Source organism: Caloenas nicobarica, chromosome 1 (genome assembly GCF_036013445.1).
Source record: "Caloenas nicobarica isolate bCalNic1 chromosome 1, bCalNic1.hap1, whole genome shotgun sequence".
Taxonomy (NCBI): Eukaryota; Metazoa; Chordata; class Aves; order Columbiformes; family Columbidae; genus Caloenas; species Caloenas nicobarica.
In genome coordinates, this window is record NC_088245.1 from 147,304,193 (window position 1) to 147,331,629 (window position 27,437).

The 27,437-nt window shown below is 42.9% G+C and overlaps 1 protein-coding gene across 3 annotated transcripts in view; it reads right to left on the reverse strand.

Moving 5' to 3' along the window:
• Positions 1-3,577: 3,577 nt before the first annotated feature.
• LONRF2 (LON peptidase N-terminal domain and ring finger 2) overlaps positions 3,578-27,437 on the reverse strand; it is a 36,278-nt gene continuing 12,418 nt past the window's right edge. The window contains exons 2-12 of one of the 3 annotated variants that reach the window (XM_065655810.1): positions 23,692-23,810; positions 20,338-20,460; positions 19,171-19,332; positions 18,147-18,372; positions 15,992-16,088; positions 15,527-15,641; positions 14,725-14,846; positions 13,740-13,898; positions 10,639-10,705; positions 8,385-8,534; positions 3,578-7,390 (exon numbers count right to left, since the gene is read on the reverse strand). In XM_065655810.1, coding sequence (XP_065511882.1) covers positions 7,232-7,390; positions 8,385-8,534; positions 10,639-10,705; positions 13,740-13,898; positions 14,725-14,846; positions 15,527-15,641; positions 15,992-16,088; positions 18,147-18,372; positions 19,171-19,332; positions 20,338-20,460; positions 23,692-23,810 — 1,499 coding nt within the window. In that variant the 3' untranslated portion in view covers positions 3,578-7,231. Of the gene's footprint in view, positions 7,391-8,384; positions 8,535-10,638; positions 10,802-13,739; positions 13,899-14,724; positions 14,847-15,526; positions 15,642-15,991; positions 16,089-18,146; positions 18,373-19,170; positions 19,333-20,337; positions 20,461-23,691; positions 23,811-27,437 lie in introns of all 3 variants that reach the window. The other 2 variants (XM_065655801.1, XR_010607804.1) reach the window with 2 other exon arrangements.

Sequence of the window (27,437 nt, forward strand, 5' to 3'; positions counted from 1 at the left end):
GTCTACATCATTTGGGTCCTACTACACAAGACCTCACAGATTTACTTAAATAGAAGTTGATCTCAGAGTGCTCCACGTGAAGAACCAGGTGTTGATACGCCTGTAGAGATCAGCATCATTTCCAGGTGCTCCAGCACAGTGTTTACTGGAAGTACAGGCAGGGCTCTAGGCAGCTGCCTAAAGATGTCATGATGGAGTCAGCCTTCAGCAAAGCCCTGATGCAGCTTGGGCTCTGGTGGCGTGTACTTGAGTTGCAGAAACCAATTTTACCTTGACAGCCTTGTTACATATCTTGATATAGGACCCATTATCTGTAACACTGAACATCATTAGTGGTTTAACTGGAACAGCTAAAAGACATGTTGGTGGCAGGTTCAGATCCCCATGCAGCCTCATGGGGAGAGGTCTTACCTGAACACTGCAAAACATTCACAGGGAGGGAACGGGGAAATCATGTTAGCGCTGGACAAGGGTCCTTGCTGGGTGGACTTCCGTTCTGGCAGTGGATGATCTCACTTTCTTTTGTCCAAGACAAATAATTTCAGATAAAAGTAAGTGAAACCAGCATGGAGCACTTAGGCATTTTCTGATACTGTGACTACAAGTCCATCGGCTGGAAACCATCTTCTGCTAGCCAACAAGGGCAGCCAGCCAGCACTGTCAGGTGCCTCAGCCACCAGCAGAAAACATGAGGTGTTTGCTCCAGGGCAAGGCTAAGCCTAGGCTCAAAGTTGCATATCTCCTCTTATGATGAAGGACACCACATTACATGTTGCTCCCTCTTTCTGCTTTAGAACTGTCATTTCCTGGTCAGATCTGCTCTGACGTGCCACGGTGGTCCTGCTGCCTGAACCTGCTCTCCAGCTGCAGCTTTGGCCAAAACACTGGCAACTAGAGCCACTGGCCAGTGAAACCTTCCTGGGCATTTAGTTTAATTCTTACCTTTTCTCTCTTTTTCCCTTGAAAACAGTGGATGAGCAAGGGAAGATCAAGGTCTCGTGAGGAGAAGGGGCTGGGAATCACAGGAAAGACCCAAGTCACGATGAGCAGTGGGTCTCCTATGGGCTTCATGAGCTGAACTGAAGGTGGGAGGATTTAATGCCATGAATGGTTTGGTGGGCTGAAGGGGCTACATGGAGGTGTTTCTCTTGTGGCTTTTGTTATGGTTAAAGAAAATTATGCTCTCGAGCACTTGTAGTTTGCCATCCTCCAGATACCATCCTCAGGTCTGCATGGACACTGGGAGTATAACTTGAGAAGTTTCAGCTCTGTCTCTGGAATATACTTGAGTAGGGAAAAAGGGACCAGAGCTGTTTCTCTAACTTGGTCTATGCTGAAGTCAACTGGACTGGTCCCTAGGCCCAGCTTCTGTGTTCAGAATCCAGGTCCTCCCAGGAGCAGGGCTCCAATGTAGCTGTTGCACAAAAAGAGCAGCAGATATTTATGAGAATAAAACATAAGTGACATTTAAAAGTGAAGACATTTCTTCCATGGATGCACGAAGTCCCAAATTTAGCAGACAAGGCCGAACCCCACATATGGCAGCACAGAGCTATAAAAGTTGTCAGCAAGTGATATTCATCTCAACTTAGAAACAACTTGTTCCTACTATGTAACGTAAATGCGATGGAAAACATGCCTGTCTTTTAGCTGTAAGTGTAGCAGACACATTCATTAGAGGAACTAAGGAAAAGTGCTGGCATGGATTCACATTTTTTTTTCCACCCCATCGATACTCTCAGATTTTTTAGTCCAGATTACTCATTTTTCTTATTCTATGGCTCAATAGCCAACAACTTCCAGCAAGTCCTCAGCCTTCCAAATATAAGTGCTGCTGGACAGCATTAAGCAGCATTATTTTGGGTCCCTGGTTTGACGAAGCAGAGGGCAACGCAAGGAGGACAACAGACCACTAGGGTTTCCACTCTTCAGGAATGGCATCAGTCTATGGCTTTGGGAAATGGGCACAATCTGACCTGCTGCTTTTCCAGGGCTCGACATCTCATAGCAAAGGATATGCAGGGTAAGGAAACATTAATAGGATTTTTTTCTAACTTCATGCAGTCATTCTGCTTCTATTGCTTTCAAAGTCTGAGGTGCACAAGGATGTACATAATAAAAATGAAAGCTAAATTGGTTGCCTTTCCTCACCTCCTTCCTTTCCTGAAAAGACTGATGTTTCAAGAACGCTGTTGTCTGGCACATCAAAGCAGCTCAAGCAATTTACACACGTACTCCAACACACACTTGCACTTCTTTTAAAAGAGCAGTGCTGTAACGGATGTTTGCTCAAACATCCAGTGAATACGGGCACAAAGGCCAAAATCAATCCAACACCAGAAGAAAAAAATAATTAAAAAAAAAAAAAGGCTAGTATTTACAAAAAATGCCGTCAGAGTAGTTTTGCTCAGCTGGCAGCGAGACACAGCTGAGGGATGGGATATGCTCTCTGCCATCTGGCTCAGCTTTGCCCTCCCACAACTGCATTTTGCTGCTGCCGCAGCCTGGCCGGTGTCCCACCACCTCCCACACCAGCGCCAGCCCTGCCCAGTGCCTCGGCGTGGAACATCGTCTTTGCCTTGCAGCACTCTGAAGGTACTTTATTTCACCAGGCTTATTAAAGCATTTTGTGTTCTTAACTGTAACCATATTTTTTTCAGAGTTTATTCTGTGGGAAAAGTCGGGTCACACTTATGGCTAGAAAATACTCAATATCCAAGAAGCTATGGGAGGAAGAGCACACTGCGCGATCCTCTCCCATCTTCGTCGCATCCCACTCCTGGGGGAGTTAAGGGTTTATCTTCCCATTCCACCTCTGCCCAGTGCTCCTAACCTCCCATCCCTACAAATCCACCTCTCAGCTTCACAACCAGCAGCCCTGGGGCCCCAGCAAGTCCCACCGTGCTGTGTCCTCTGCAGCCTCCCATGCTTCTCTCACACTGGGGGCAAAACCTTTGCCATGCAACCTATGAACCCCAACATCTAACCACTGCTCCTGGGATATTTCACAGAGTCACAAAATGTTAAGGATTGGAAGGGACCTCAGAAGATCATCTAGTCCAATCCCCCCGCCAGAGCAGGAACACCCAGATGAGGCTACACAGGAAGGTGTCCAGGCGGGTTTTGAATGTCTCCAGAGAAGGAGACTCCACAACCTCCCTGGGCAGCCTGTTCCAGTGCTCTGGCACCTCACGGAGAAGTTTCTTGTAATATTTAAGTGGAACCTCCTGTGTTCCAGTTTGTATCCATTGCCCCTTGTCCTATTATTGGTTGTCACCGAGAAGAGCCTGGCTCCATCCTCCTGACACTCACCCTTTACATATTTATAAACATTATTATATTTGCTTCTTAAAAATTTGTGAGGGTCAGTTCTCATCCCCTGGGCTCCTGTCAGGGAAACCAAATGATCATCCCCCTTCCAACAGCCCATGAGCAGCTTGTTTCTATTCATATTGTTTACCACAGCTCCAGCTCTCAGCCCTCACAGAATGATAAAGCTTTCCCATAAACTCACGCTCTTATAAATTCAACCTGTTTTATTCCAAATATCACATAAATTAAATACATTTTCCATGAATATTGCAAATATACATGAAATGAACATTGCAATTTTAAAAAAAGTTTTGGCTTTGCTTATGCAACAAGAAGTGCCAAATGTGGTTAGAACATGAACTTCTGTATTTACTAGATACAAAAAGGTGCAGATTAATAATTTATATTTATACATATGTACACACTCCATTTCATAACTAACTTTAAAACAGTAAAAAATGGTTTCAAGTTTATCTACATTAAACATACTCGTTTAAATCTGGTCAGAAGCCCCAGATAAGAGTTGATACAATCATTTCACAACTGCAAAATTAAGGCGCTACCGAAATACCAGTTCCACTAGTGTAAAATGTAATAGGAATAGAGAGTGTACAGCTTTCTATTTATCAATTTAAAAGTGGACTGGAGAATGAGGAAAAAGGAGCAGTAAGAAACATGACAAGATCTACAGGTTAGAAGTACAAAGATATCTCAATGACTATCAAATGAACATATTAAAATACAGTAGATAAAAGGCCTCAGTGGCAAACAATTAGTATGCTTCTGAAAGACAAAAAAAGGTTAAAATATATATCATTTTGTAGCTTGAAGCTTTACAGGTGAACAACAGGTGTAGAGGTAGAGGGATTTTTTTTTTTTTTTTATTTTTTAAATTTTGGCCTCTTTATGATGTATAAAGAAGGGCCACATTCACCACAGTGAAAAGACTCATCATATATCCCAGCATCCTTGCTTGGACGGCAAGCAAGAGAAGTGTAATGAGCTAGAAAGGCAACAAATCCTGTCTGTCTCTTCCAGGAGCTCAGCTCCAATGCTTCCACATGTACCTTGACAACAAGTTACACCTAAGCGTAGAATAGCTGTAACGTGGACATTTCCTCTAGAGAGAAATGAGATAGCTAGCTTTTCCCGTGAGGTACTACTGGATGCCGTAGAGATTATATGGCAGAGATAATTTGGTAACAATGAAATCGGTACTTTCCCTTAGAAAGCAAGTACCACAGGGCAGTGGTGATTTTTTATTTATTTATTAAAGCTCTGCTATTCGATCAGCATTCAACGTTTTGGAAGAAATGTCCGCTTTGGGCTGCTCATATGATTATTTGCATCCATACACGGACAATTCCTGTGTTGTTATCATTAATCCAAAACATCAGTCACTGAAATATTCACGAACTGCTTTAAACCTTGACTAAAAAAAAATCCCTCTACAGTTCAGCTTTCTTTTAGGTAACTATCACTCTATTAATTATGCAGGCCTTCATGAACACTTTCATGTAAAATGTGTCTTTACACATTACAGAACAGTAGGAAACAACCTCTCTTGTTCTGTAGGGTTTCCTCTCAGAAGTACCTCAAAAGTAGGTATCTTGAAAAATCACTTTTGCAAATAATATTCACATTGGTTACTGAGGCAAAGCCAAGAAGACACTAACTAGCACCTTGATTTTTTTTTTTTTCTTAAACACATTCCTCTATGTAAAATTAAGCACACATAAGATCAGGGACCAGCAATATACAAATAGCATCGACGTCCCCTTGCAGCTAAACTAGTAATACTCAGAACTACACCAGACACACGAAGGAGCGAGATGAGTCTAGAAGAAATACACAGTGTGAAAAGGGGCGGGAAGAACAGGAAGCTGAACAGATAGGATTGCGAGACCAAACAGTCCATCTTCTGGTCTGAGAATTAGTTTGGGAACCACCCTTGGGTGGCTCTGCTGACAGTGGGCTGAAGACTACTGACTTCTGACATTTCCTCCCCCAGGTATAGCACAATTCCTTTTTATCCTTCGGTGACTCCATCTTCAAATCCTGGAGGAAATGCATTCAACTTGAATTTTGAGTATTTTGGTGATGGTAGCAGAACTTGCAGAAGGCTACTGTAGAGGTTATGACATCATTGGTTGTAAGTTATGCACTTCACAATTCAGGGAATATACTTACAAACTATTTAAATAGAAAAGGCGTGTTCAAGGTAGAGGCAGTTACAGTACATTCAGGGTATGTTACAGAAACCATTTGTGGTAGCCGTTTGCTGAAAGGAAAAACCTCCGTATTTTTGTTTCCCAGACCACACAGGTTATGACTATAATACCCAAAGAAGAGCAGGTAATATATCTTAATCACTGCATTTTAACGCAGTCTTCTTCCAGAACTCATGTGCAAATTGGAAAAAAAAAAAGTTTAAATACATCTTCATTGACAAATAAGGACGAAAGAACTAAAAAAAGAAACCAGGCACTTTGACCATTTAGGTAAACAGCCATTTCTTCTTACCAGACTTCTGCACAGGAACAAGTCTTTACATTGGTCTTGCTATGCTTGCAGCATGTGGAGATTCAAGTCAACATTTTTTTCCTGTTGTAGTATCAGTTCTACTTAAAGGAAACTATGCCAATTGAGTTGGTAACACTGTTAGTTATTTCATTGGCAGGTGAGCAAATATTGATCATTTGACTGACAAGCAATCAATTTAAAAGCTATCAAAGTTAGATATTAACAAAAATGTTACATAAAAAATAATCAAAAAGACAAATGAAGGTTAACACCTGAATTAAGCTTGCATTGAGACTTGCCTTTGAAGGTTCAGTTTGTGCCTCCTTTCATGGTGTTATTGTGGACTCCATTCCATCCCATACAGGAACTGGTACTAATCTACAATACTTTTGGTTTGAAAGACGTTCAGTAGAGATCCCTCCAATGTAATGACAGGTTGGCAAGACGCTGCAGGCAGGAGGGAGATGGAAACCTCTCCACGTTTCATCCTCACCGGTTCCAAGTGCAGAACAGGCGTTCGGAGCAAACCGCAGCACACCGCCCTCAGATGTGGGGTAAAATCGGTATTTCACAGCAGAGTTTATCATACTTTAGGGAGCTGGTCTGATTTGACTTCAGTGATAAGATCAGCTAGGATTACTTTTTCTTTCCAAATAAACCAAAGTACACTTTTCCAAACATTTTGTACATATTCAATCTGCTACAACACATAAATCACAACACGAGGGATTACCTAAGGCTACTAAATAGTGTACTTATTCAGTAGCTATTATTCTTTCAGATAAACATCCTCAGATGCCTTGACCACAAATGGCTTTTTTTTTTTTTTTTCCTCACAGACTGCTATTTCCTGAAAAGAGAGAGATGTGGGTGTATGACAGACTGCCTACCCATTCACTAACAGAGCGTACTGTTGGTCTTAGTCTTCATGCATACTTCTGCCGGGCAGCGTGACTCCTCTTCTGTTCACTACCTTCAAGAAAGTCTAGGAAACACCTTTTCAATCCGCTGTCCAGTTTCCTTTTCCTACTAAGTGGAAATCCAAATCACATGCAGGCCAATGGTGCTACTCTAGTACTTAACTCTCTTGCAGGCTAAAACATCAACTCTATTGTAGTACTTTGAAGCAACTATCCACGTCTATCAGCTATGCTCCAACTGTAGCACAGCTTTGTAGAGGCTCAGATTTCATCAGGAAAACAGGAGAGAGTGCAAGGTTTGGTGAATACCCAGGATAACAAACTGATGCAATCGACGGACGCTGGACGCAGTCAGAAAGGGCTGTTCCTTTTTGAAGAAATCTTTAAAAAAAAATAAACAACCCCTCCCCCTCTGCCCTCCCCAGAACAACCTGTTGTGAGTTGTTTTTGGTGCCCACTCACAACTGAAGTCCATGTTATCTGGGTCTTTTGCGAGTCACAAATATCAATACGCGTCTGATGGCGATAAGACGATCTTTAAGGGAGGTCATAGCCAATATAGCCAGCTGAGCTCTGTTTTCCAGAGGCAACACTGCCAAGAGCCACCAGTACCAGGCAGGACCACTGGGGTTGCTCTGAAAAAGGATGGAAAAGACATGCAATCATGTATTCACCAGCACTGCTCCATGAAGAACACCACCTTCCTTCCCAACTCCCATTTGCTGAGAAAATCACCATAAAACAAACAGTTCACACAGCAACTAAACACTTTATTTCAGGTGCTCTCCTTGTCTATATGCACCATTAAGACTGATCTCTTCAGGTATCAGCTTACACTGATATAGTGTTTTCCATTGATTGTTTTCCATGCTTCAGGCTAATAGATCAAAATTGGGTGCCAGGGAATAGACTGCCTTAGCTTATTGAATTATTTGGTATACTGCTTCTCATAGAACTTGTTTAGAAATTGCTTGTGTAGAATTTGCTCAGCATAAGTAAGTTTGCTTAGCATAACTTCTGCAAGCTGTGAACTTTTGAACTTTCTGCTTTGTTAAGCAAAAAAGGTCTCACAAAGGTTCAAGCTAGAAGATAAGGGGAGCTGTGTCCCTGGAGATAAGTAAATGAACAGAATGGTCTCTAAAAGAAGACCAGAAAGAGAAGAATGTTTTGGTTATTGCCAGAACTTATTGTTCTCCAGCTGCAGATGCAAAATAGCAACCAAAGGTCAGGACTTTGATTGACAGCCCGCCTGATGAAAAGATCCAATGAAGAACGGGGAGACCCAAGACTCTAATTCTGCAATTGGCCCTGAGTGATGTGAGGGGGCTGGCAGGCTTGGATTGGGGGGTTGTAATTGCCTGAGGTTATCTTTATCCAAGATCCCTCTTCAGGAGGCACCCAGCTTGAGCTGCTCTATGCTGTACCTTGTGAATAAATTATTTAAGAAGAATTCCTGGAACCTATGCCTGAGTTTCTGCTGCAGAAAACCTAGGGAAAAGAAACTTCCTTAACATTGGGTCAGTAGAAGAGCTTAGAATGCACAAATACATAGCAAAAACCTGTCAGAAAAGAGTCTTGTGTAAAAATTGCATACAGAAAAAGGATGAATAAGTAGGAAGGTTTTATTACCTGTGGCTCTGGCTCTTTTCCTGGCATGGACCCAAAATGATTCAGAATCTGTACTTTCATATTGTCTTTAAGAGAAGTAAACCAGGCAACAGCTTGATCATAAACTGAGTCATGAAGGCGGACGAGTTCTTCATATTCCGGTCCTTCAACCTTATTGTTAAAAGAAGGGAGAAGGAACAAAACAGGTTTGATATCGTGGAGTCCATATGCTTCCCCAGAAGCAAGCGAAGCAAAATAACGCAGTGACTACCGCTGTTCAAATGTCCTTATCTAAGCAAACTGTACCAAACTCTCAGATTTCAAACTTGTGATGCTGGAGTCTTTTTACCCTCCCCTAGGTGTTCTGAAGCGACATTTCTTGGAGCAGCTACTGCCTTGTTAATATCCATCCCTAAATGCTGGCACAACAGAAGAATCTGCTCTCTAATCCCAGGACATTAATAATCTCAAATCTACAACCTCAAGCCCCTGTCGCAGAAGAATCTCTGAACATTGGTATATCGTCTGACAAAGAAACACTACTGCCACCAAGCACAGAGACAGGGGGTCTATGGCATTTAGAGCTCAGCAGAATTTTATAGAACTGTTAAGGCCATGGTAGGACAGCCAAGGAGGAAGAGGAGGAGGGCAGACACCTGAGCACAGAGGAAGCAGGGAAAGCAGATACTTTCCCAATATCAGGAATGGCCATGAAAAAAGACCCTCACTGAAGCAAAGCGTGCTTTAGTTGCACAGGGCAGACTATCAGTCATTAGGGAAAAGAAAAAGCATAAGCAAAACCCATTACAAATTGGTGATTTTGGTTTTTGTTTGGTGGATTGTGTTTGGTGTTTTTTTTCCCCCCCCTTAATTTTTTACTTGGTTGGTTGGTTGGGGGTTTTGGTGAGGGTTTTTTTTGGTGTTTTTTTAATGTGTGTGTGTGGTTTTTTGTTTTGTGGGGGGTGTTTTTGTTTTTATTTTGGTTTTGTTTTGTTTTTTGGGGAGTTGGGGTTGGGTTTTTCCTCCTGTAATCTGTACACACCAATGATTCATCTGTGCTACTCAGATGCACATCTGAGGTAGCTGTTCTGGATGACATTCAGAGCTGAGAAGAAACAGCTCTAGAGGGCAATTAATCTCATCTTAAGGTATGTATCTAAGAGCAGATAAAATAGACAGCTTTAGACTAAGATTTCTCACCATCAGATATAACATGAACATAGGGTGCTGAACACAGGCATCAGCCTCTCAAGTGAGGCAAAGTAAATCTCACCCTAATTATGAAGAGGTGGGTCTCTGGCACCACATACAAACAATGCCTGGATACCTGCAACCCACCACCTCTCACTGGGGATTTAAACGTGGCAGAGCCCTCACTCTGAGCAGACTGCCCACTCTGACCCTTTGCAGGGGCAGGCACCTCCACACATTGTGCTTTTCCTGCCCCGGCAAACAATTGCATCATCCTGCACAGGTCAGGAAAGACTTTACAGACTTGTGCTTCAACTGTGAGAGCACGCTGAAGAGCTATATGACCAGACTGGACTTCATCAATTGGCATGAGATTACTGCTAAACTCAGTGTTTAGAGGGAGCAGGGTTTTATAGACATGCTCTAAAGATGATCCAGGAAGCCATCATTAAGCATGACCAAAAATCCACCCCTTGGCCAATACCCATCACAAGCACCTCACTTTTGTAAGAGAACCTGTTTTTAAAAACTGCTCCGCTCTCTGCATTTCTCAGCTCTCAGCCAGCTCTGATGGATGCGTGTGCAGGCATGGTTGACTACATCTCACTAAGATCTCATTTTAAGAGCAGACTCCCATATGTGTTTGAGGACCTGTTCTGTAAACCAGAGCCTGGAGCTCATATGAAGTCTGGCAACTGCCTGTTCAGTGTCAGAAAGAGAATAGTCAGTTCTCTAACAACAGGGCCATGTGTTCCTACAAGGGTTTCAAGTCCGTACCAGTTTTAAAACATTACCCTGACCTCACCTACACACCATGACAGACCTCCAGCACCTGAGTCTCGGAAGCTACTTTGAGATCCATGAAGGGAGTGCAACACTTCAAGCAGAGATAATTAGAAGGGCAGAAAGGAAGAGAGGGAAGGAAAAGACAAAGTTTGTTCCATGGTTTTCAAAATAGAGCTTCAGTATTTATAATGATACTGGTTTAAAAATAAGGCACATCTAGCTTGAAATGCAACAAGGAAAGGCTATTTAAGTGAATCCAGCAATACATGGGTATGAATAACTTTGCACCATAGATCACCTTTTTATCTTCAAGATACTCGATGTTTGCTGTGTTATATCCATCTCGCTGGCCATGGCTTAAGACCCTAAAACGACGGACACCAACTGTATCAACAACTGAGCGCCCATCAGGAAAAAACTTTACGTCCCTGATCTCTAATATACAGCCATGATCTGCAAATCTGAAATGACAGAAGGGCATAAAAGTGGAAGTCATCAACAAGTGTTTATACACATCAGGACAAATACTGGGCCTAATTCACCACTTTTTATTTGAAAGAAGATCCTGCTTTGGTGACAATACATTTCTGCGTATTCACATAAGCCACACAACCCCCACCCTTTCTGCCTTCCCTCAGAGGTCCAGGGCAGCAGCATTTTTCAGACTGTAAATATTCGGGGGGGTGGGGAGGGAGGGTTGGGAAGAGACAAGAGACTAAACTGGAACACATTTCATGCTGGGAGTTGCCAGGTGCTGGCGGCAAATTCACCTGGTTTGCAAAGAACACAAGATGGGTAAAGATACCATAAGGAAATCTAGAAACTGAGGAACAAATGCAGGGCTAGGAGGACTATCTCCCTGCTCCAAGGTGTAAACAGAGGATTACAGGCTTTAGAAGGAAAAGGCTTCTATACAGCAAGATTCTTCTTGCACTTGTACCCTTTAAGTTAAAAAAACCCCACAAAATCCAAAAAAGCGAAAAACTTCTATAAAAGCACTGTTGTATCTGTTACATTTAAAGTACGTACGGAGTTTAATCACATCCTGCAAACGAGCATGCAATATTTTACTCAATGTTATCAGGCTCACCTACTCAACATTTGTGCAGTAGTGAGTCAAAAGGACTCTTCACCAGGATGTGCTCACCTGCAGCTCTGTACCTCAGCCTACCGCTAACCAGGACAATGCCTGTCTCAAGCCAGTCTCAAGATACCAAATCCCTGCACGGTCTGATAAATGTTTCATCAAGGAAATCCTTGTTTTACCAGGGCTTGGCCATTTCTTACATCAGAGTGATGAAGAAACAGAGACACTGTGGGGAAATGAGTTCTGTTTCTACTCTACCAGAAACATGGTTTTGGGAGGGGGAGAAAAAAAAAAAAAAGCCAACCACTGTGAACAACCATTCTCTCATATTCATTGTACAAAACCACCTGAGGAAGAGCAAGAAGAGAACAGCTGCACACAGCTAAACCCTCATGCTCTACAATGGGATTATAAGCAAGTTTATTATAGCAATATTAGACTAAACACTATTTAAACTGCTACCCAACAATTATTTACATTAAGCATTTTAGTGACATTCATACCAAGTTTAGAGACTAATGTATAAGCGATGGAGGTTTTTTGTCATTCTTTGAAAAGTCTCTTGGATAGAAAGTGACTTTAATCGAAAAGGGACAAGAAAGCACCTAGAGATGGGTATAAAATGTACTGTTTATAAACAGTTCTTCTCCCAGTTTTAATTTACAGAGGAGAAATAAAACAGAGCAAGGTAATAAACTGAACATGTCTTGTCAGTGTTTTTCAAAGGAGGTACGAATCTCAGCCTTCCACATTCATGTCTTAGTAGAAGAGGCAAAACAAGTTTCCCCACTTTTTCTATTCCCACTTGATTTCGCAATTTGGAATCAACAGAAGTTCATTACTTGTGGAAGAAGCTGCAACAGCCTGCCAGATGTCTACAGATGAGGGCCTCCTGCACATCAGTCTTTAAGTTATAATACCATGCTTAAAAAGTTTAATTATTTCAGTAACTCAAACCAGACAAGACAAAATCTAACCGTACTAGCTGTATTTTAAAATATCCTTTATGACAATACTTAATAAATCAGTTCTTATGGTTTTGGAATTGTAGGCCCTTGGCCCTCTGTATTAGACCTGAGTACAAATACGTTTGGCTCTTCCATAAGCTTTGATAGATATAAGGGGAGTTATCACTCATGTCCTAGGGTCATTTTTTCCTCACTCTTACAAGTATGTGCTTCCAGAAAATTGGTAACAAGGCCTGGAAGGGACTGTGGACCCATCAGCTGCTGTTGGGAGCCTGAACTGCACCAAGTGCAGCACTGACAGCAGGTCAAATGGATGCTGTAGCATCTCCTTTATTCTTACTGCCACCTTACCATCCAGCCTGGGAGGAAAAAAAAATAAAATAAAATAAACACTGAACTGGACAAGGACAGGCTGCCAAGTCCCAGTATGAATGCCCTCCTCTCAGCTCCAGTGATAATCACCTACAAAAACGCTGCTCCTGAGGATACCTGTCTAATGTGTCCTTACAAATATCTACACTGGTCACCCATGCTACAGTCTGCATCACTCCAACGCATCTTCTGAAGTCAGTAACTACCTATTACACCTTGTAAGGTAGACCTTTCTTAAGATCACCTCATTTTTTCCCCCACAAGCATCTTCTTATCCCCTTCACCTAAGAAACTGTTATCTATACAGGAGTTCAAACTCTGAAGGTTTTAATCTAATGATTAGTGTTCAGTCACCACAAAGGCAGGCAGAAACACGCCAGTGTCAGAATTCACGAAAATGAATTAAAGGTAACATCAAGTACAAAGACAAAGTAACACACTCACTGCAGATAGTTTAGACATTGCAACACAGCAGTAAAGACAAACATCAAAATTAAGCGTTCAGCAGCAGAACAGGCTTCTCAGACAAGGGTATACTCTATCTCTTTCAAATTATATTACCTATGCAGGAAAACTATGCAAGGTTTGAATTTTTTTTGATATTATTTTTGTCTTTTATAACTGAGCAGACAGAGGAGCAGCCTCATACAGACAGTCAGCTTTCACAAGAACAAACAGGCCAGAAAGCTTTTCAACCACGCAGACAATTAAATGCTATTTTTGGAGCCTGGAGTAGCAGGATGAGTTGTATTCTTGCTATCCATCCAACAGGGGAGCAATAAAAGTTACAACTTTGTGTCAAAAGGAATGTTTAATATATGGAACAAAAAAGCCAGACATTTCTTTATTGGTTTGTACAGGACTTGGAAGGAACCACAGTGGTTTGGGGAGACAAATATACTGTGCTGTACTACTCCACTAGCATCACAACAACTTCTGCAACAACAAAACACCCTCAGCTCATCTCCTTACCCTTTTAATTCGTCAGCTAAGCACATGCCAAACTGCTTGGTACCAGTTTCCATGCATCTTCTTATCATTAGACGATAACGAGGCTCGAAGACATGGAGTGGGCAAGGGATGGTAGGGAAGGCCATGGTACATACGAAGATGGGAACATCTTTATTCAAACTGTAAGATAATTGTTAAAAAAAAAAAAAAATCAGCTTTTTTCTGGGTACTGCTTTATTCAGCATAAGCCCTTAACATGACACTGAGTCCAGTGGTTTCTTTAGACTCATTCTTTGCTAACATACATCTGGTCAAAGTTTGTCATTTTTGTAAGATAAACATATTTCAGGACTCCTTCTGTTAGTACATTAAAGAAACAATCCCTCTAATTTACTTTCGTAGAGGAAAAGTCAAGAAAAAATAGCCAATTTTTCAAATGTGTGTACATCAATAGTTAAATACAAGTACTAAGATTTTGGTGATAACTTTTTATAGTAATATAGTACCTAAGAACCAACCATGTCCAAAGCAAGGTGGTACAGAATTCCAAAGCACAGTAAAGCCATTACATTTTGAAGATCACTAATCCTCATAGTATTTTTTCAGGCTTAACTGCATGTTTTATTTTTCATTTTAGCCAAGTTGTAGTGCAAGATCCAAAAGTCACTGACAACAGTGAGCCCTTGAACTTTTCCTGACCTGAAGTATAACCCATTTATAATTAGGCTTCGACTCCCAGAAAACCCCCATTATAACTTTTAAAGCTATTACATTGTTTCAGAGGAAAAAGCAATTATCTTTATTTTAAGAATATTGTTGTGCCTCTCCACCATCTGAGCATATTGTTTGTTTGTCTGCAAACATGTCAAAAATACAAAACATCTGCTACATTCATTTAGAAATTCATTCCTTTTGTGCATTTTCACAAGCAAATAAAGCTTCTTCAAGTAATTTAGATTAAAAATACATTTTTGTAACAGCTGTCAGTAGTAAAATGAGAGCCTACTTTGATAATTCCTTCATTTCTTCCTCATAAACTTTCTTCCTTTCAGATAATTCCTCTGGCAAGTAACGGACTATCAGTTCTTCAGTAAGGACGGTCTTCTTGTAAGTTCTGCTTGCCAGAAACTGCAAGGAAGAGTCAACTCCTAAGTCTGATGACGAGAAGTCATTGAGCATCTCTTCCTCCCAATCCATCCCCTTTCCTAAGGCTAAACAGCACATTAGCTCAGGACCGTACTGATCCCTCCTCCTTTCCAGCCTTCCGGTATCAAAACTTCCACTTTAGGATACAAGGTTCGCTCCAGCGCCCTTTCAACTATGGCCCTTTTTTTGGCAGAAGGTGTACTACCACTAAGAAAAGGCGGTCTCCTCCTAGCTTTTGCAGAAGATTCATCCATTATTTTCACCTAGAGCTACGAGGTTACGGCTCCCCAAAAAGTACTCCAAGACATGTCACGTCTGCTGGAGCAGAAGTTTTGACCAAGGAGCAACCATTCCTCATTCACCGCAGGTAGAGACACAGACTGAAGAGGTGGTAGGAACAGGAGTATGGACGGGAGTCCCCAGGCAGAAGTCTGATTGTGATACTGGAAGCCTCTGTTCCTTTAAGCACCAAACAACCCCACTTGTCTTCCAAGGAATGACACAAATATATCCTGGAAAAAACGAGGTTTGTGCACAGCCTGATGCTGTGGGTAGTACTGTGTTGTTCTGGTCTGCAAGTAGAGCACAGAAACCCCCCACATACGTGCTTTCAGAAGAACACAGCTTTGTATTTTTGTTATTTAGGGCAAGGACATACTTACTTCTGACAGCTTTTCTTTGCAGAGTGGGCAATGCGGATTATGGTCAAGGCAACGCTCAAGGCATTTGAGGCAAAAGGTGTGTCCACAGGGAGTGGTAACAGGTTCGTAGAACAACCTGAACATGAGAACACAGAGCAGAAAAGCTAAGCTGCCAGCATAAACAATGCAGATTCCCAAACTGTGGAAAGGAGTAACTAGATCTAGTCACCTCTTCCTTTCCTGCTTTTGGGTAAATCACAGGCGACAGTTTTATCTAAGGATATGAAAAAGGTTTCCATTTCTAGAAGTGGTAAACAATGGACAAAACAACATCTGTAAAGATTCACGAGATGCAAGGTTCAGGAGAAAGGAACGGAGTAAAGATTTAGACATTCTTTGGCAGGTTTGCCTTCTGACACCATGAAAACTCTTTTTCAGAAGCTAGAAAGGCTTTCCAATCTTAATCCCAGGTCAATGTAGTCGTACCTCATGCAGAGGGAACACTCAAAGTCCGATGCATCCACCAGAGTTGTTGGTACCTCCCCTGAAGTGATGATGGCATTTTCAGGTAAAACATCTGCATCTAAGTAGAGTTAAGAAGATGATTACAGTAAATATTTAAGCATTACTGCAGTTTAAGATGCTGTTCAAGTTGTTTTTCCATAAAAAAATCTAATTTCTCTCTTTTCTTTTTTGAAGTTTTGTTCCAAATAAACATACTTTCCTTTTAAATTTTACAGTTTCTGGCAGGACATCTTTTGGAGAGCAGAGCATGACATCTACAGCCAGAGAAAGCACTTTAGAGCTGAATACCCATTATTTGCTTTTCCAAAAATGGCTGGGGTTTTTTTGTTGGTTTGTTGTTGTTGTTGTTGTTGGTTTTTTGGGGTTTTTTTTGGGTTTTTTTAAGTCTAGTTTTTACAATACTCTGTTATTGCTTTCCCACCACCATCACCACTCCCACATCAGCCAGGCCAGATGTTTAAAGTACATTAAGTCCAGAATTGAATTTGTTTACAGTCAAACTATTTCATCAGTGTTTATTACAGATTTCTCAGCAGGAGTAATTTTTCTTACAAGTATTAAAAAAGCTTATACTCTTCTAGAATACACTGCTGTGGAAATCCCATGTTTCAGACAGCTTGAAGTTTAAGGAGTATGGGAGTTGCATTAGCTAATACTGATTTCACTAGCTCAGCGCCCTGCAAACAGAGACAAAACACCCCATTTAAAATTCTGCCCACTCTCATTTTCTGGGGCTCGTACGTATCCCTGTAGTTAACACGCTTAGAGGGCACAGGCTTCAACAGCAGCAAACTTCACAGCACCAGCATTTAAGCTCAAGAGCTATCAGCCTGAGCTGCTTCTGACATTTCTACAAGCTGATTCCGCAACTTTTTTTACAATCTGCATCTTTGTTACTCAGTGAGAGTTGCAAAAGAGCCACAAATGCTGCCTCCATGTCCTTTTCATTAACCAAATTCTTGACTGTTAAAAAAACAAACGCTCAGCTTTTTATGTTAAAACACTAGGATGTTTTGTTAAAGGACAACTTATGCTCAGCATCTGGTTTATCTCGAGCACAGATGGGACAGGGGAGAGCACACGGGTGTTGTGGGGCCTACGAAGAAAAACAGCGTTATCTTCAACCTACATCTCACATGTTAGTGTTTACTAACAGCCAGAACCTGTGTTAATTCTGCAAACAGTAACACGGCACCGGGATCTAGCACAGACCAGAAATTAATGGTTAGGGGTAAAATGCGGTCCCTGGCCTCCGCTGTGAAGATACAGGCAGGTCAGATTTCACAATCTATTTACTAAGTCTGCAGTTCACAGACCAGTACAGGGCTTTTTCCCTTCACAGCAACGTGATCAGGAACTGGCCACACACTGAACATTTGCAGAGGCGGCAGACAGACAGCAGCACTTGACTTTTAATATTTCAAGGCAAAAGTCAGATTTGTCAAGGTGGTATGTGCGGTTTTTTTTCTCTTAAGGGAAAAAATGCACACGAGTACAGCAGCATCTTCAAAGTCCCTTTTGACTAATTATTTCACTACTCAGTGCAATATATTGCCTTCAGCATTCTTAACCCAGGGTACTAAAACCGCTTTGGAGGTCTTTGTTAGAAGCTTGAGAAGCATACCAATTGTAAGCACAGCTATCAAGTAACGGAGGACTGGGGGGGCTTATTACCCTTCAAAAGGCTTCTTTGTTTGCTTGGAAAATTTCATGCAAAGTTGCACGTGACTGTTTCTGCTGCCAGTTAAAGATTAGTTTCCAGGCTTACCGCCATCTTTCCTTCATATAGAAAGACAATTAAGTTCAGCTATACTGCTGAAACCTAGAAAATGGAAATGGCACCAGCAACACAAAGACTAAACTGTTAGTGGATTAGACTTTAGAAACAGCTCATTTGAGAAAATAAAATACAGCATTCACCAAATGAGTCAAAACTGCTCTGGAATAAGGTAGATAGGCTGTTACAGCAGAAACAGACACACCAGAAAACAAAATATTATTCCAATCCTTGTACGGAATGTATCACTGACACCTATGAAAAGGGAGGAGGAAAAAAGTGGTTTATCATTTTTAGGTATGTGCAAGAAAAAACCCCTTTTTAAGCCACAACACAAACCTTTTTTAGGAATCTTATTGGGGACATCCAAGCTTTGTAAATCCCTCATATCATTGGACAGCTTTCTTTTTAAGCCAACCCCAGGTAAACTGGAGAGAATAGCTCCCAAAGACTTCTTGTTATCTTCAAAATACAGATCCAGAACATGATGGGAAACAGGAGAATCAGTGCTTCTAAATACATCAGATTCTTGGGACGGGGTTTTTGTTAACCTGAACACAGTATCCTAAAAAAAATTAAGAACAGTTATATGCAGCATGAAACAATTTTGCTTCGTTTCTTTCCTATTAGTTGTACACATCAGCAATAGATCAATGAGCTTAATAAGGGAGAAAGGTCCACATCAAACAAGGCCACTCCCTGGTTGCATGAAACAGGGCCACTTCCCTCCTTACTGCTCCTGTCCCTAGAAATTATGTTCCTGTCACACTAAAATTCCGAGTGGAAAAAAAAATGTCCACAAATATAACTGATCCTCACTTTAAGGTACAAATTGTTTTCTGAAGAAAAAGTTTCATTCTCTGTGGCCTTTTAGTACTTAAAAGGGGCCTATAAGAAAGATGGGGACAGACTTTTTAGCAGGGCCTGTTGCAACAGGACAAGAGGTAACAGTTTATAAACTAAATGAGGGGAGATTCAGGCCAGACATGAGGAAGCCATTTTTTTACAATGAGCATGGTGAAACACTGGGCCAGGTTGCCCAGAGAGGTGGTCGATGCCCCATCCCTGCAGACATTCCAGGCCAGGCTGGACGGGGCTCTGAGCAACCTGATCTAGTTGCAGATGTCCCTGCTCATTGCAGGGGGTTGGACTAGATGACCTTTGAAGGTCCCTTCCAACCAAAACTATTCTATTATTTTTCTGAGGGAGTACATACCAACAAGAGATCAAACAGCAACAGAGAAAACAGGCTTACCATGAAAGTAAGTGCCCACATGAGTGCAGACAAAGACAACGTCACACAAATCAGACAGATCCTCCTGTTACTTTTTGGTATTTTTATGTTGAAAGCTTTTGACTTTACCTTTGAGGACCCAGCAACAGAGCTATCTTCCACAGCTGACTGTGTGTTTATGCTACTCAGAAATGCAGGTTTCAATCTTGTATGGGATGTTCGACTAGAGAAAGGTGCAGTTAGACTATCATGCACATTTTCAAAGGCTGGGAAAAACATCTCACACATTATCTAGTCAATTAGAAAGAGAAAAAAAAAAGAAAAATAGTAATTACAACAGAGATAATTATGTTTGTATGAACACAGATACACAAACTTCACAGCTTCTGGATGCCAAGAAGCTTGCAATGATCAGTACACCCTGCATTCCCCAGCGTCCACAGGAAACCTGGCTGACAGCCCCACCACAATCACAGACACATCCCAGGGTGCTCTTCTGATGTCCACCTCCCTCCCCAAAGGCCTCTGCTCCCCAGGAGCACCAGGGCTGGCAATCTGTTCCATCCTTCTCCTGTCTCCACTCTGACTCTCAGACCCCTACCTCCAGAAGTCTTCAGACCATGCTCTCCAACCAAAATCAGTTAACGGAGATGTGTTTCAGCTCTCCTCGTGCTCTGCATCCACCTGCTCTACCCTCAAGCAGAACTGACCCCTAGCTAAAAGCTGTGTTAAAACCTGTTCCCCCTTTCACCAGTCTCCATCAAGCACCTTGCCGAATGCCCATTTCTTTTCTGTAAAAGCCGCCTGTATGGACTGTCACAGAGAACCTGACAATGGCTGGTTAGCAGTGTGTCTCCTTATGGGAAGTTATACAAACTGCTACAGAGACAGGATGTTTCCAGGACAGGGCAGTACACATCTCCCCATCCCAACCTTCCACCATTTCCCATGTAAAAGTAGTTTTCCGATGGGCTCTGAAATTAGGGGCCTCAAGTCTACAAAGTCCAGGTGTATTCAAATCCAGCTGACATAATGCAAGTATAATCTACAAATAGCAGTGGCCAGACCTGTAGATTTGCAGTAGAATCCAAAAATATATAATCACTCTGGCTGAGGCATCAACAAAACCCCAGAGGTGCCTCACACAGCATAATACTAATTGGTTTATTGGAGAATCTACTGAATCAAATTATCCTTTGGTTGTTTACTGTCACCTGAAATAACAAGAATTTTACTTAGCTGGAGGGGCAAGAGCAGCATGATGGCCAAGAAGCAGTCAGGAAATACATTTTATACCTTTTGGGCTTCTTTCTTCATTGAGCTCCATTCAGGATTTAAGGCAACACAATAGAGAAACTCCTTCAATGCTTCCTCAGTCCTTTCCAATCCAGAAAGAGCTTTTGCTTTCACATAGTGGCCCTGTTCACACAAAGGAAACGTACAAACCTAGAGATCATTTCTGGAGCAGCAGCAAGACACCAGCAAACAAACTTCTGCAGGTGAAGAATAACATGCTTTTGGGACAATAAACTTTTTAATCCACAACACTAAAGGAAAGTCAGTCCCTTTCGCTGAAAGATGATCCCCCAGGAACCCACTGCTACATCAGCCCTGGCCAAAGCCACTGCTCCTTTCCTCACAGGCAACTTGATGCAGAATGAGGAGGGGTATTTGTCTCCCCAGTGACTGAGACTACTACGTATCCCACAGGGCTCGATACCCCAGAGAACAGTTTCACATACCAGTAACGAAGCTGCATGGGAAAGGCAGTGGCATGGGGCAGGCTGGAGGTGGCAGCTGAGGGAACAAAAGATTTTAGTTTCAGGGCACACTCACTTCTGCTGAGTGTCTTACAAGGACAGAGATGATTTTTCACCTAATTTGGCTAGATAAGACCAACAACATTATGAATTTAGAGCAACTTGCCAATACTTAACCTGAAACCTTTTAGCCTATCCTACCTCTCCCGCATCCTAGAGTAACACATCCATGGCCAACAGGTATGGCAGTCAGCTTGGGGACAAGTCCTACCTTACTTGTTACTAGTAGCAAGGGAGGAATGCCTCACCTCTGAATTTCCCCATGGATTTCAATTTGCAGTTCAAATCTGGCTATGGAAATTACTTCCTAAACGATGAAAAGAAACTAAGTGTACATTTAAACATCTGCCTCTTGCTTATTAGACAGAAGTGTGTTCTGCAAGTCCACCTCTGAGCCACACGAATGCCCCTAGGCTGCGCTGAAAGTACAATTTCCCTAGTACGAGAGACTAGTGTAGGTTATATAAGCAGATATACTTTTCTATTCTTCACACTAATGCCAAAAAATCCATTATCACATAATCTTCCTGAGCAGGTACCTCCCTCACTCTTTCAATATAGCCCTTCAAGCTGAGGCACACTATGATCTTCACCTTTCTACTACTGGGAAGAAGGAGGCTTGTATCAAAAGCAAGTAATGGGCACTGTGTAGGACAGGTTAATTAACATATGTCATTTGGTGACCTGAACGAGAAGTCTCAGTACATACCAATTTGTCAAGGTGAAATACATTTTTCTTTTCCTGATTACAGTAAGAAGATAGGAACTGTGAGGCCTGACCCTGACCTTCTTATCTTGACGCTTGCACAGCCTCTGTAAAACCTTTTTAGAGAGGTCCTGACAAGCCTGACATCACTGTCAAGACTACTCCACTGCACTGGGGAGGCTACAAGGTTGTTTGGCCTCATCCACAAAAGCAGTTTCCTCATCCAAGCTGCAAGGGAGGACTGAGCTGAGCTTCCTATGGACAAAATACCTGCAGATCCAAAAGAGAACTTCAGCCCAGGGACCAGAGGCCCCTACATGTCAGAGACCACTGCTGCCACTTTCCCTTTCCTATTTTCAAACAGCCCTGACAGGCATCAGACTGAAGGGTGAGGTCCAGGCAGGATCTTGTGCAGTAGGCAGGATCTTGTGCAGCAGGCAGGATCCAGGCAGGAGGGCATCTGTTCCTATCTGCCACATGAAAGTACAACTGGAAACTTCCCCCTACCCCAGAGAGTCCAAGGACCTGGGATTTCATAGCAACCGAAAAGAAACAAACTTATCTATTGCTCTAATGACTACAAGGAACCCAAGGGCTTCACCAGTTAACTCAGCAAGCCACTACCTTTCAGTTATCAATAAGACAAAAGGTACTGGTAGGTGAACACTTGCCTCTCAGGAGTTACTCCCAGAATGAGCTTAACTTTATGGTCTATTTTTTAACTTCTTTTTTTTTTTTTTTTTTTAACTACACAGCACACGTTTGAGCTAATCTCAGCCACTGGATGAGATGCTGCAAGATACAAAAATCAGATGCCCAGAATTCCTGGAGAACATGGATTCTGGATCAGCACAGCTTACGTGGAAGTTCTCAAACACACATGCAAGCACAAGTGAAATGCGTCTTCTGTGACACTGCTGGTTATGCCGCAATGACAAATTTCATTTTCAATTAGCATTCTTCAGAGATGTGATTAACGAAATCTTTATCCGCCTACGACTGACGTGCATCACATTTCCATGGAATCAAGGCAAACAGAGAAGACACTTCAAGAAAACATCTGAACGTGCGTAATTCATCTTTCTCCTTCTGCACGGAAAGCCAGCCAACGCCACCCGAGATGGATTCCTTACTTGAGGAGAAATTATTCCAGACAGAAAGGCAAACTGGAGGCAGGGGGAAGGTTATGAACCGCCTTCAAATAAGAACTGTTTTAATGGGTGACACGACAGCCTTCAGAAACAAGCACGTAACTTGCCAAAAACTAGATGCTTCAGGCAGCACCTCTCTGCTCACCTTTCCCCAGCTGGAAACAGACAGCTAGTTGCAGCCCCTGTGCAGAGGCAAGGCAGATAAGGGGTTCATGCAACCCCTCCTTAGTCTGCCTTCTCCAGGTGGCACACAGGGGCTTTATCTGGCCAAAACTGTGCTGCAGTTTCACCCCTTAAGGGTGAGGGACTGACTGAAGGTGTAACCCAAGGTGAGGTGAACCTTCAGACACCCAGTCTACCCTCAAGCAGCCGGCAGCAACAACAGGCACCACACGCTTCTTCCCTTTCTCTCTCATAACATCATTTCTGGTGCTTGCTTCAGACTACCCACAACCAGTGCTCCTTGTAGCACCTCTTTTCGTAATAAAAATAAATCCCAACCCCCTCTGTGAATCACCATGATGCAGGTAGGCATCAGAGATATGAACTCTTAGTATTAAAGGGGAGGGAAATACTGAAATACAATCTTAGCTACTCATGAGAAGACACGGTGGACAGCAGGCCAGCAAAGCTACCCACTGCCTGGGACACACCATTCCACAAAGGGAACCACAGCGCCATCCCAGGCTGCTGGAGCCTTAGGGACCTGGTTCTTCCACCAAGCTGCAGCACTAGCCCTAACACAAGCACAAACAAAACCACATCACCGGCTGCCCACCACTGAAATCCCACTGTCTGGAAACATGCTAAGGACTTTCCAAGACTCGTCCCACGAAGAACTTAGCTTTCAGTAGGTATTTCCAGCCACAACATTCTTCCAAGAATGCCCGCAGCAGCCCTATCCCCATCACAGAGAGAAGCCCTGAGAACAAGCAGTTTCCATTTTGGTCTTTATAATGTGCAAGCACCATACCGCAGGCCAGTGGGGTTTGCTTCGGCAGAGGACCTCTGCGTCATGGAGAGCTTGCTGGTAGTTTTTCATCGACGTACAGAGTTCTGCTCGCTGTGCTATGAGTGAACACTTGCAGGAGGCTGGAAAACAAAAAATGTTACAAGGAGCTCCATTACAAAAAGCATTAGCACGTGTTAAATACAGTAACCTAAATTCCAGCCAGAGTAACCTAAAAAGCACTGCTGCACAAAGGTTACATTTATATTCTTCTGTAACTGAAAAAAGGCAATTCCTTCCTTCTTTCCTTCCCAAAATATACTCCTCTCAGCCTGGAAGCAACCTCTGCATTTTATCTAGCAGGACAGATTTCACATTCACATACAGGATGCCACCTGCTCCTTCCCCCACCTTGCTTACAGGACACTTAAGAAAGCAAAAATTAAAAAAAAAAAAAAAAAAAAAAAAGCCCCAAGTGTTTCTCCCTGCAACATGGCTTTGCTTGAAAAAATCACCAATGCAGGACTTCAGCTAAAACATTCCTGTAAGCCGCTCATTAAGAAAAATGCGTGCAGCCTTCATATTTCACATCCATTTGCCACCCTCAGGGCAGGCAAACCTCTCCTGATCACACACACCACCTCAGTACCAACACATTCATGAACCGTTCAGTTTGCATGGATTATGAACATCTCAAAAGCATCATTACTTTGTTCTTTCCTAAGGTCTCTATAACACATTTTAAGATGAAAATCTAGCTCCAACAGAAAATTTCACAGAACCATAGATCCATGCTCGGCTTGTCCACCAGGAACTCCCAGGTCTTTTCTGCAGAGCTGCTGCCTAGCCCAGCCCGTTCTGTTGCACAGGGTTATTCTGTCCCAGGCACACTTGCCTTTGAAGTTAAGCAAGTCTGGCTAGTCCATGCCCCAGGCTGTTGCTCTGAACAGCAGCCGTGCCCTCCAGCACATCAACCGCTTCTTCCTCCCCCAGTTTGGTGTCACAGAAACCAGGTGACAGTGAGCTCTGCCCGCTCATGAAGGCTGTTTATAAGGTGTTGAACTGTGTCAGCCCCATCACCAACACCCAAGCAAGGCCACTGGTAGCCATCCACCAAGCAGCCCTCAACAATTCACCACCACCACTCTTTCCCCACTCCCTCAATGGTCCAGCCAGTTCTCTACCCACCCCACCTCTACTTCACCGGCCTGGCCAGGAGGACCTTATGGCAGGCTGCACCAGCAGCCTTGAAAAGAAACACAGTGCCCAAATCGACGCTCTTCTCTTTGTCCACCAAAGCAGTTATCTCATCTTAGGAGATGAGATTTAGGCACAATTTGCTCTTGGTCACTCTTGTCCTTCGCGTGCTAGGACAGGGCTCCAGAAGACTGGAAGCTGGCTACCGGATGGTGGCAGCTAAGTGCGGTAACCCTTACCCAAACGTGAGCTGGTTAAAACTGTCATAGCTGGGATTAAACTTTAAAAAGGTTCCAAGGTGTGCAAAGAGACAGTACTGTGTTATTCCGACAAATTTTAGACTTCATTTCCAAGCTAGCTCTCTCAAGACTTCTCCTGCAAGTGTCACCTCCTATACGTTCTTATGCAGGGCTCTTGTCTCCGTACCGCTCCTGCTCTCTCCAGCCTGCTTTGGTTTCACTGTTTGCACCTCAATTCAACACAAGCATCCTAAACACACCCTCGGTAAGAGCACATTGCCCACAGAAAGCCTGGGCACACACCCAAGTCTGCGTGGACACACAAAATAAGCTTATACCTGCTTCAGGTGCCACTGTTCATTAAGCTCAAGCACCTACCCGGAGGGATGGCATAAGCCTACATCCCTCTCCCACCTCCTGCCCTCCCTTAAGCTGACGCTAGCACTCATGCAGCAAACCAGGTTGGCCTGGTTGCACACAGAACCAGAGCAAGGAATCAATTGACTAGAAGCTAAACAAATAAAAACAAACAAATAGTTTTAAGAGGATCAGCTTCCTCTCAACTGGTTCACCGCACAGCCATGCCAAGACAAGTGCCAGGACAAGGGACAAGAACGCAAGCAGCAGAGAGGACTGCTGTCATCTTGGCTGCGGTGTGGACAGATGCCAGATTTGCAGAATTCTGCCAATTGCGGAATAACATACCAGGGTTGATGCAGCCTCAATAGTCCCAGTGATGGCTAGAGACTACACCTAAAATAAGGAGCTCTGCAAAAGCTAGTTCACACTGTGGGGTGGGTTTTTTTGTTGTTTTGGGGGGTTTTCTGTTTTGTTTTAGTTTTGGGGGGTGGGGGGTTAAGTATTAAACATGCAGCCTGCTGCAGTGATCCACACTTTTAGCTGATAATTCTTAAAGTCCGCAAGTTGAATGAAATTGAAAATAATTAACGTAAGATCTTCAGAAGCCAGCTTTTTTTTTTAGTACATGCTCAAATATACAATTATTTAATTTAGCCACCATTTAAACAACTGGTGTCTTCTGTGTGCATTAAATATAAATGCATACTCCATATTTCTGCCATGGTATCTGCTGTAGGGTGTTTGTGCACAGTATGCTGATGGGGGTAGGTGCAGTAAGCAGAGGTAGGTGCCTCAGCAGGCAGGCAGAGCACTGGTCGGGGGTATTTTTTTGCAGGGGAAAGGAAGGAGCGTGAGATTAGGGGACAGGCAAACCAGCTCGCTGCTTCTTCTGCTCACTACTGCACGTTTCAGCCATGCTGACGCTTCCAGGCGCTTTTCAGCACACGGTTCAGCACACGGTTCAGCACGGTTCACACATTCAGCAGGCTGAGAGAGAGAATAGCTTCATCAGCGCTTTTTTGGGATCTTGTCTCCACCGAAAAAAAAAAAAAGCCACAGTGGTGTGGCAAAGGCTGCGAGCCCTCCCAAAACAGAGTCCAAAGGCTCTCACAACATGAAAGGGAAAATAACAAAGTACTGAAAAAAACACAACCTCAAGGCAAACAAGAAAAAGCTACATGTATTCAGGGTTGTACCTCTTGTTCACCGAGTCTCAATTGGAGTAAAGTGTGACCCATCTTAATGAGTAACTGGCCAGGAATGTTTAGTTAACTGAGAAAGATGGGTTAAAATAAAATAAAATAAAATAAATAAAATTAAAAAAAAAAAAAAATCACACAGAGCTTTGCTAAGGAGAGCGGTGTTTAAGAGACTCGAATATAACAGGTTTTGTATAGGGAGATGAAGCAGCCAGACAAGATGCCGTAGCTGGAGCGGTGCCCAGCTGCCTCCACTCAAGCTCACCCCACTCGAAGACGCAGCGGCACAGCTCAAAAACCCACAGGCTCTGTGCCTGACCGACAGGTCCCCTTGTCTCCAGTCTCCTGCTGCTGGCGGGAACATCCCAGGAGGGCCCACGGCCATGGAGAGGACATTAAGAGTTTGTGAACATTGCTAGATGCCAGTATACTATAATAACTGTGAAGATTATTGAGAAAGAAACAAAAAGTCGCACAATAGCCGATAGTTTGTTTTGAAATAATGCATTATTGCTTCTGGACATTAGAGAAAAGATTTCTTTTATGAAATGACTTATTATTTCAGGTCAAATTAAAGAAGAAAAGCATAGAAAATTTTACTGTTTCCACAATACCAGCAGATGGCACTTCCTGAATCAAACTCTTCTGGGAGCCTGCAGCTGCACAACAAAATTTATGTCCTTGTCAGCATCAGGGATCCACTGCTGAGGCTCCCAGGATCTGCAGCTCCAGGCGGCTGGGACACAGAGACTTCCTCAGAGCTGTAGGTCCTGGG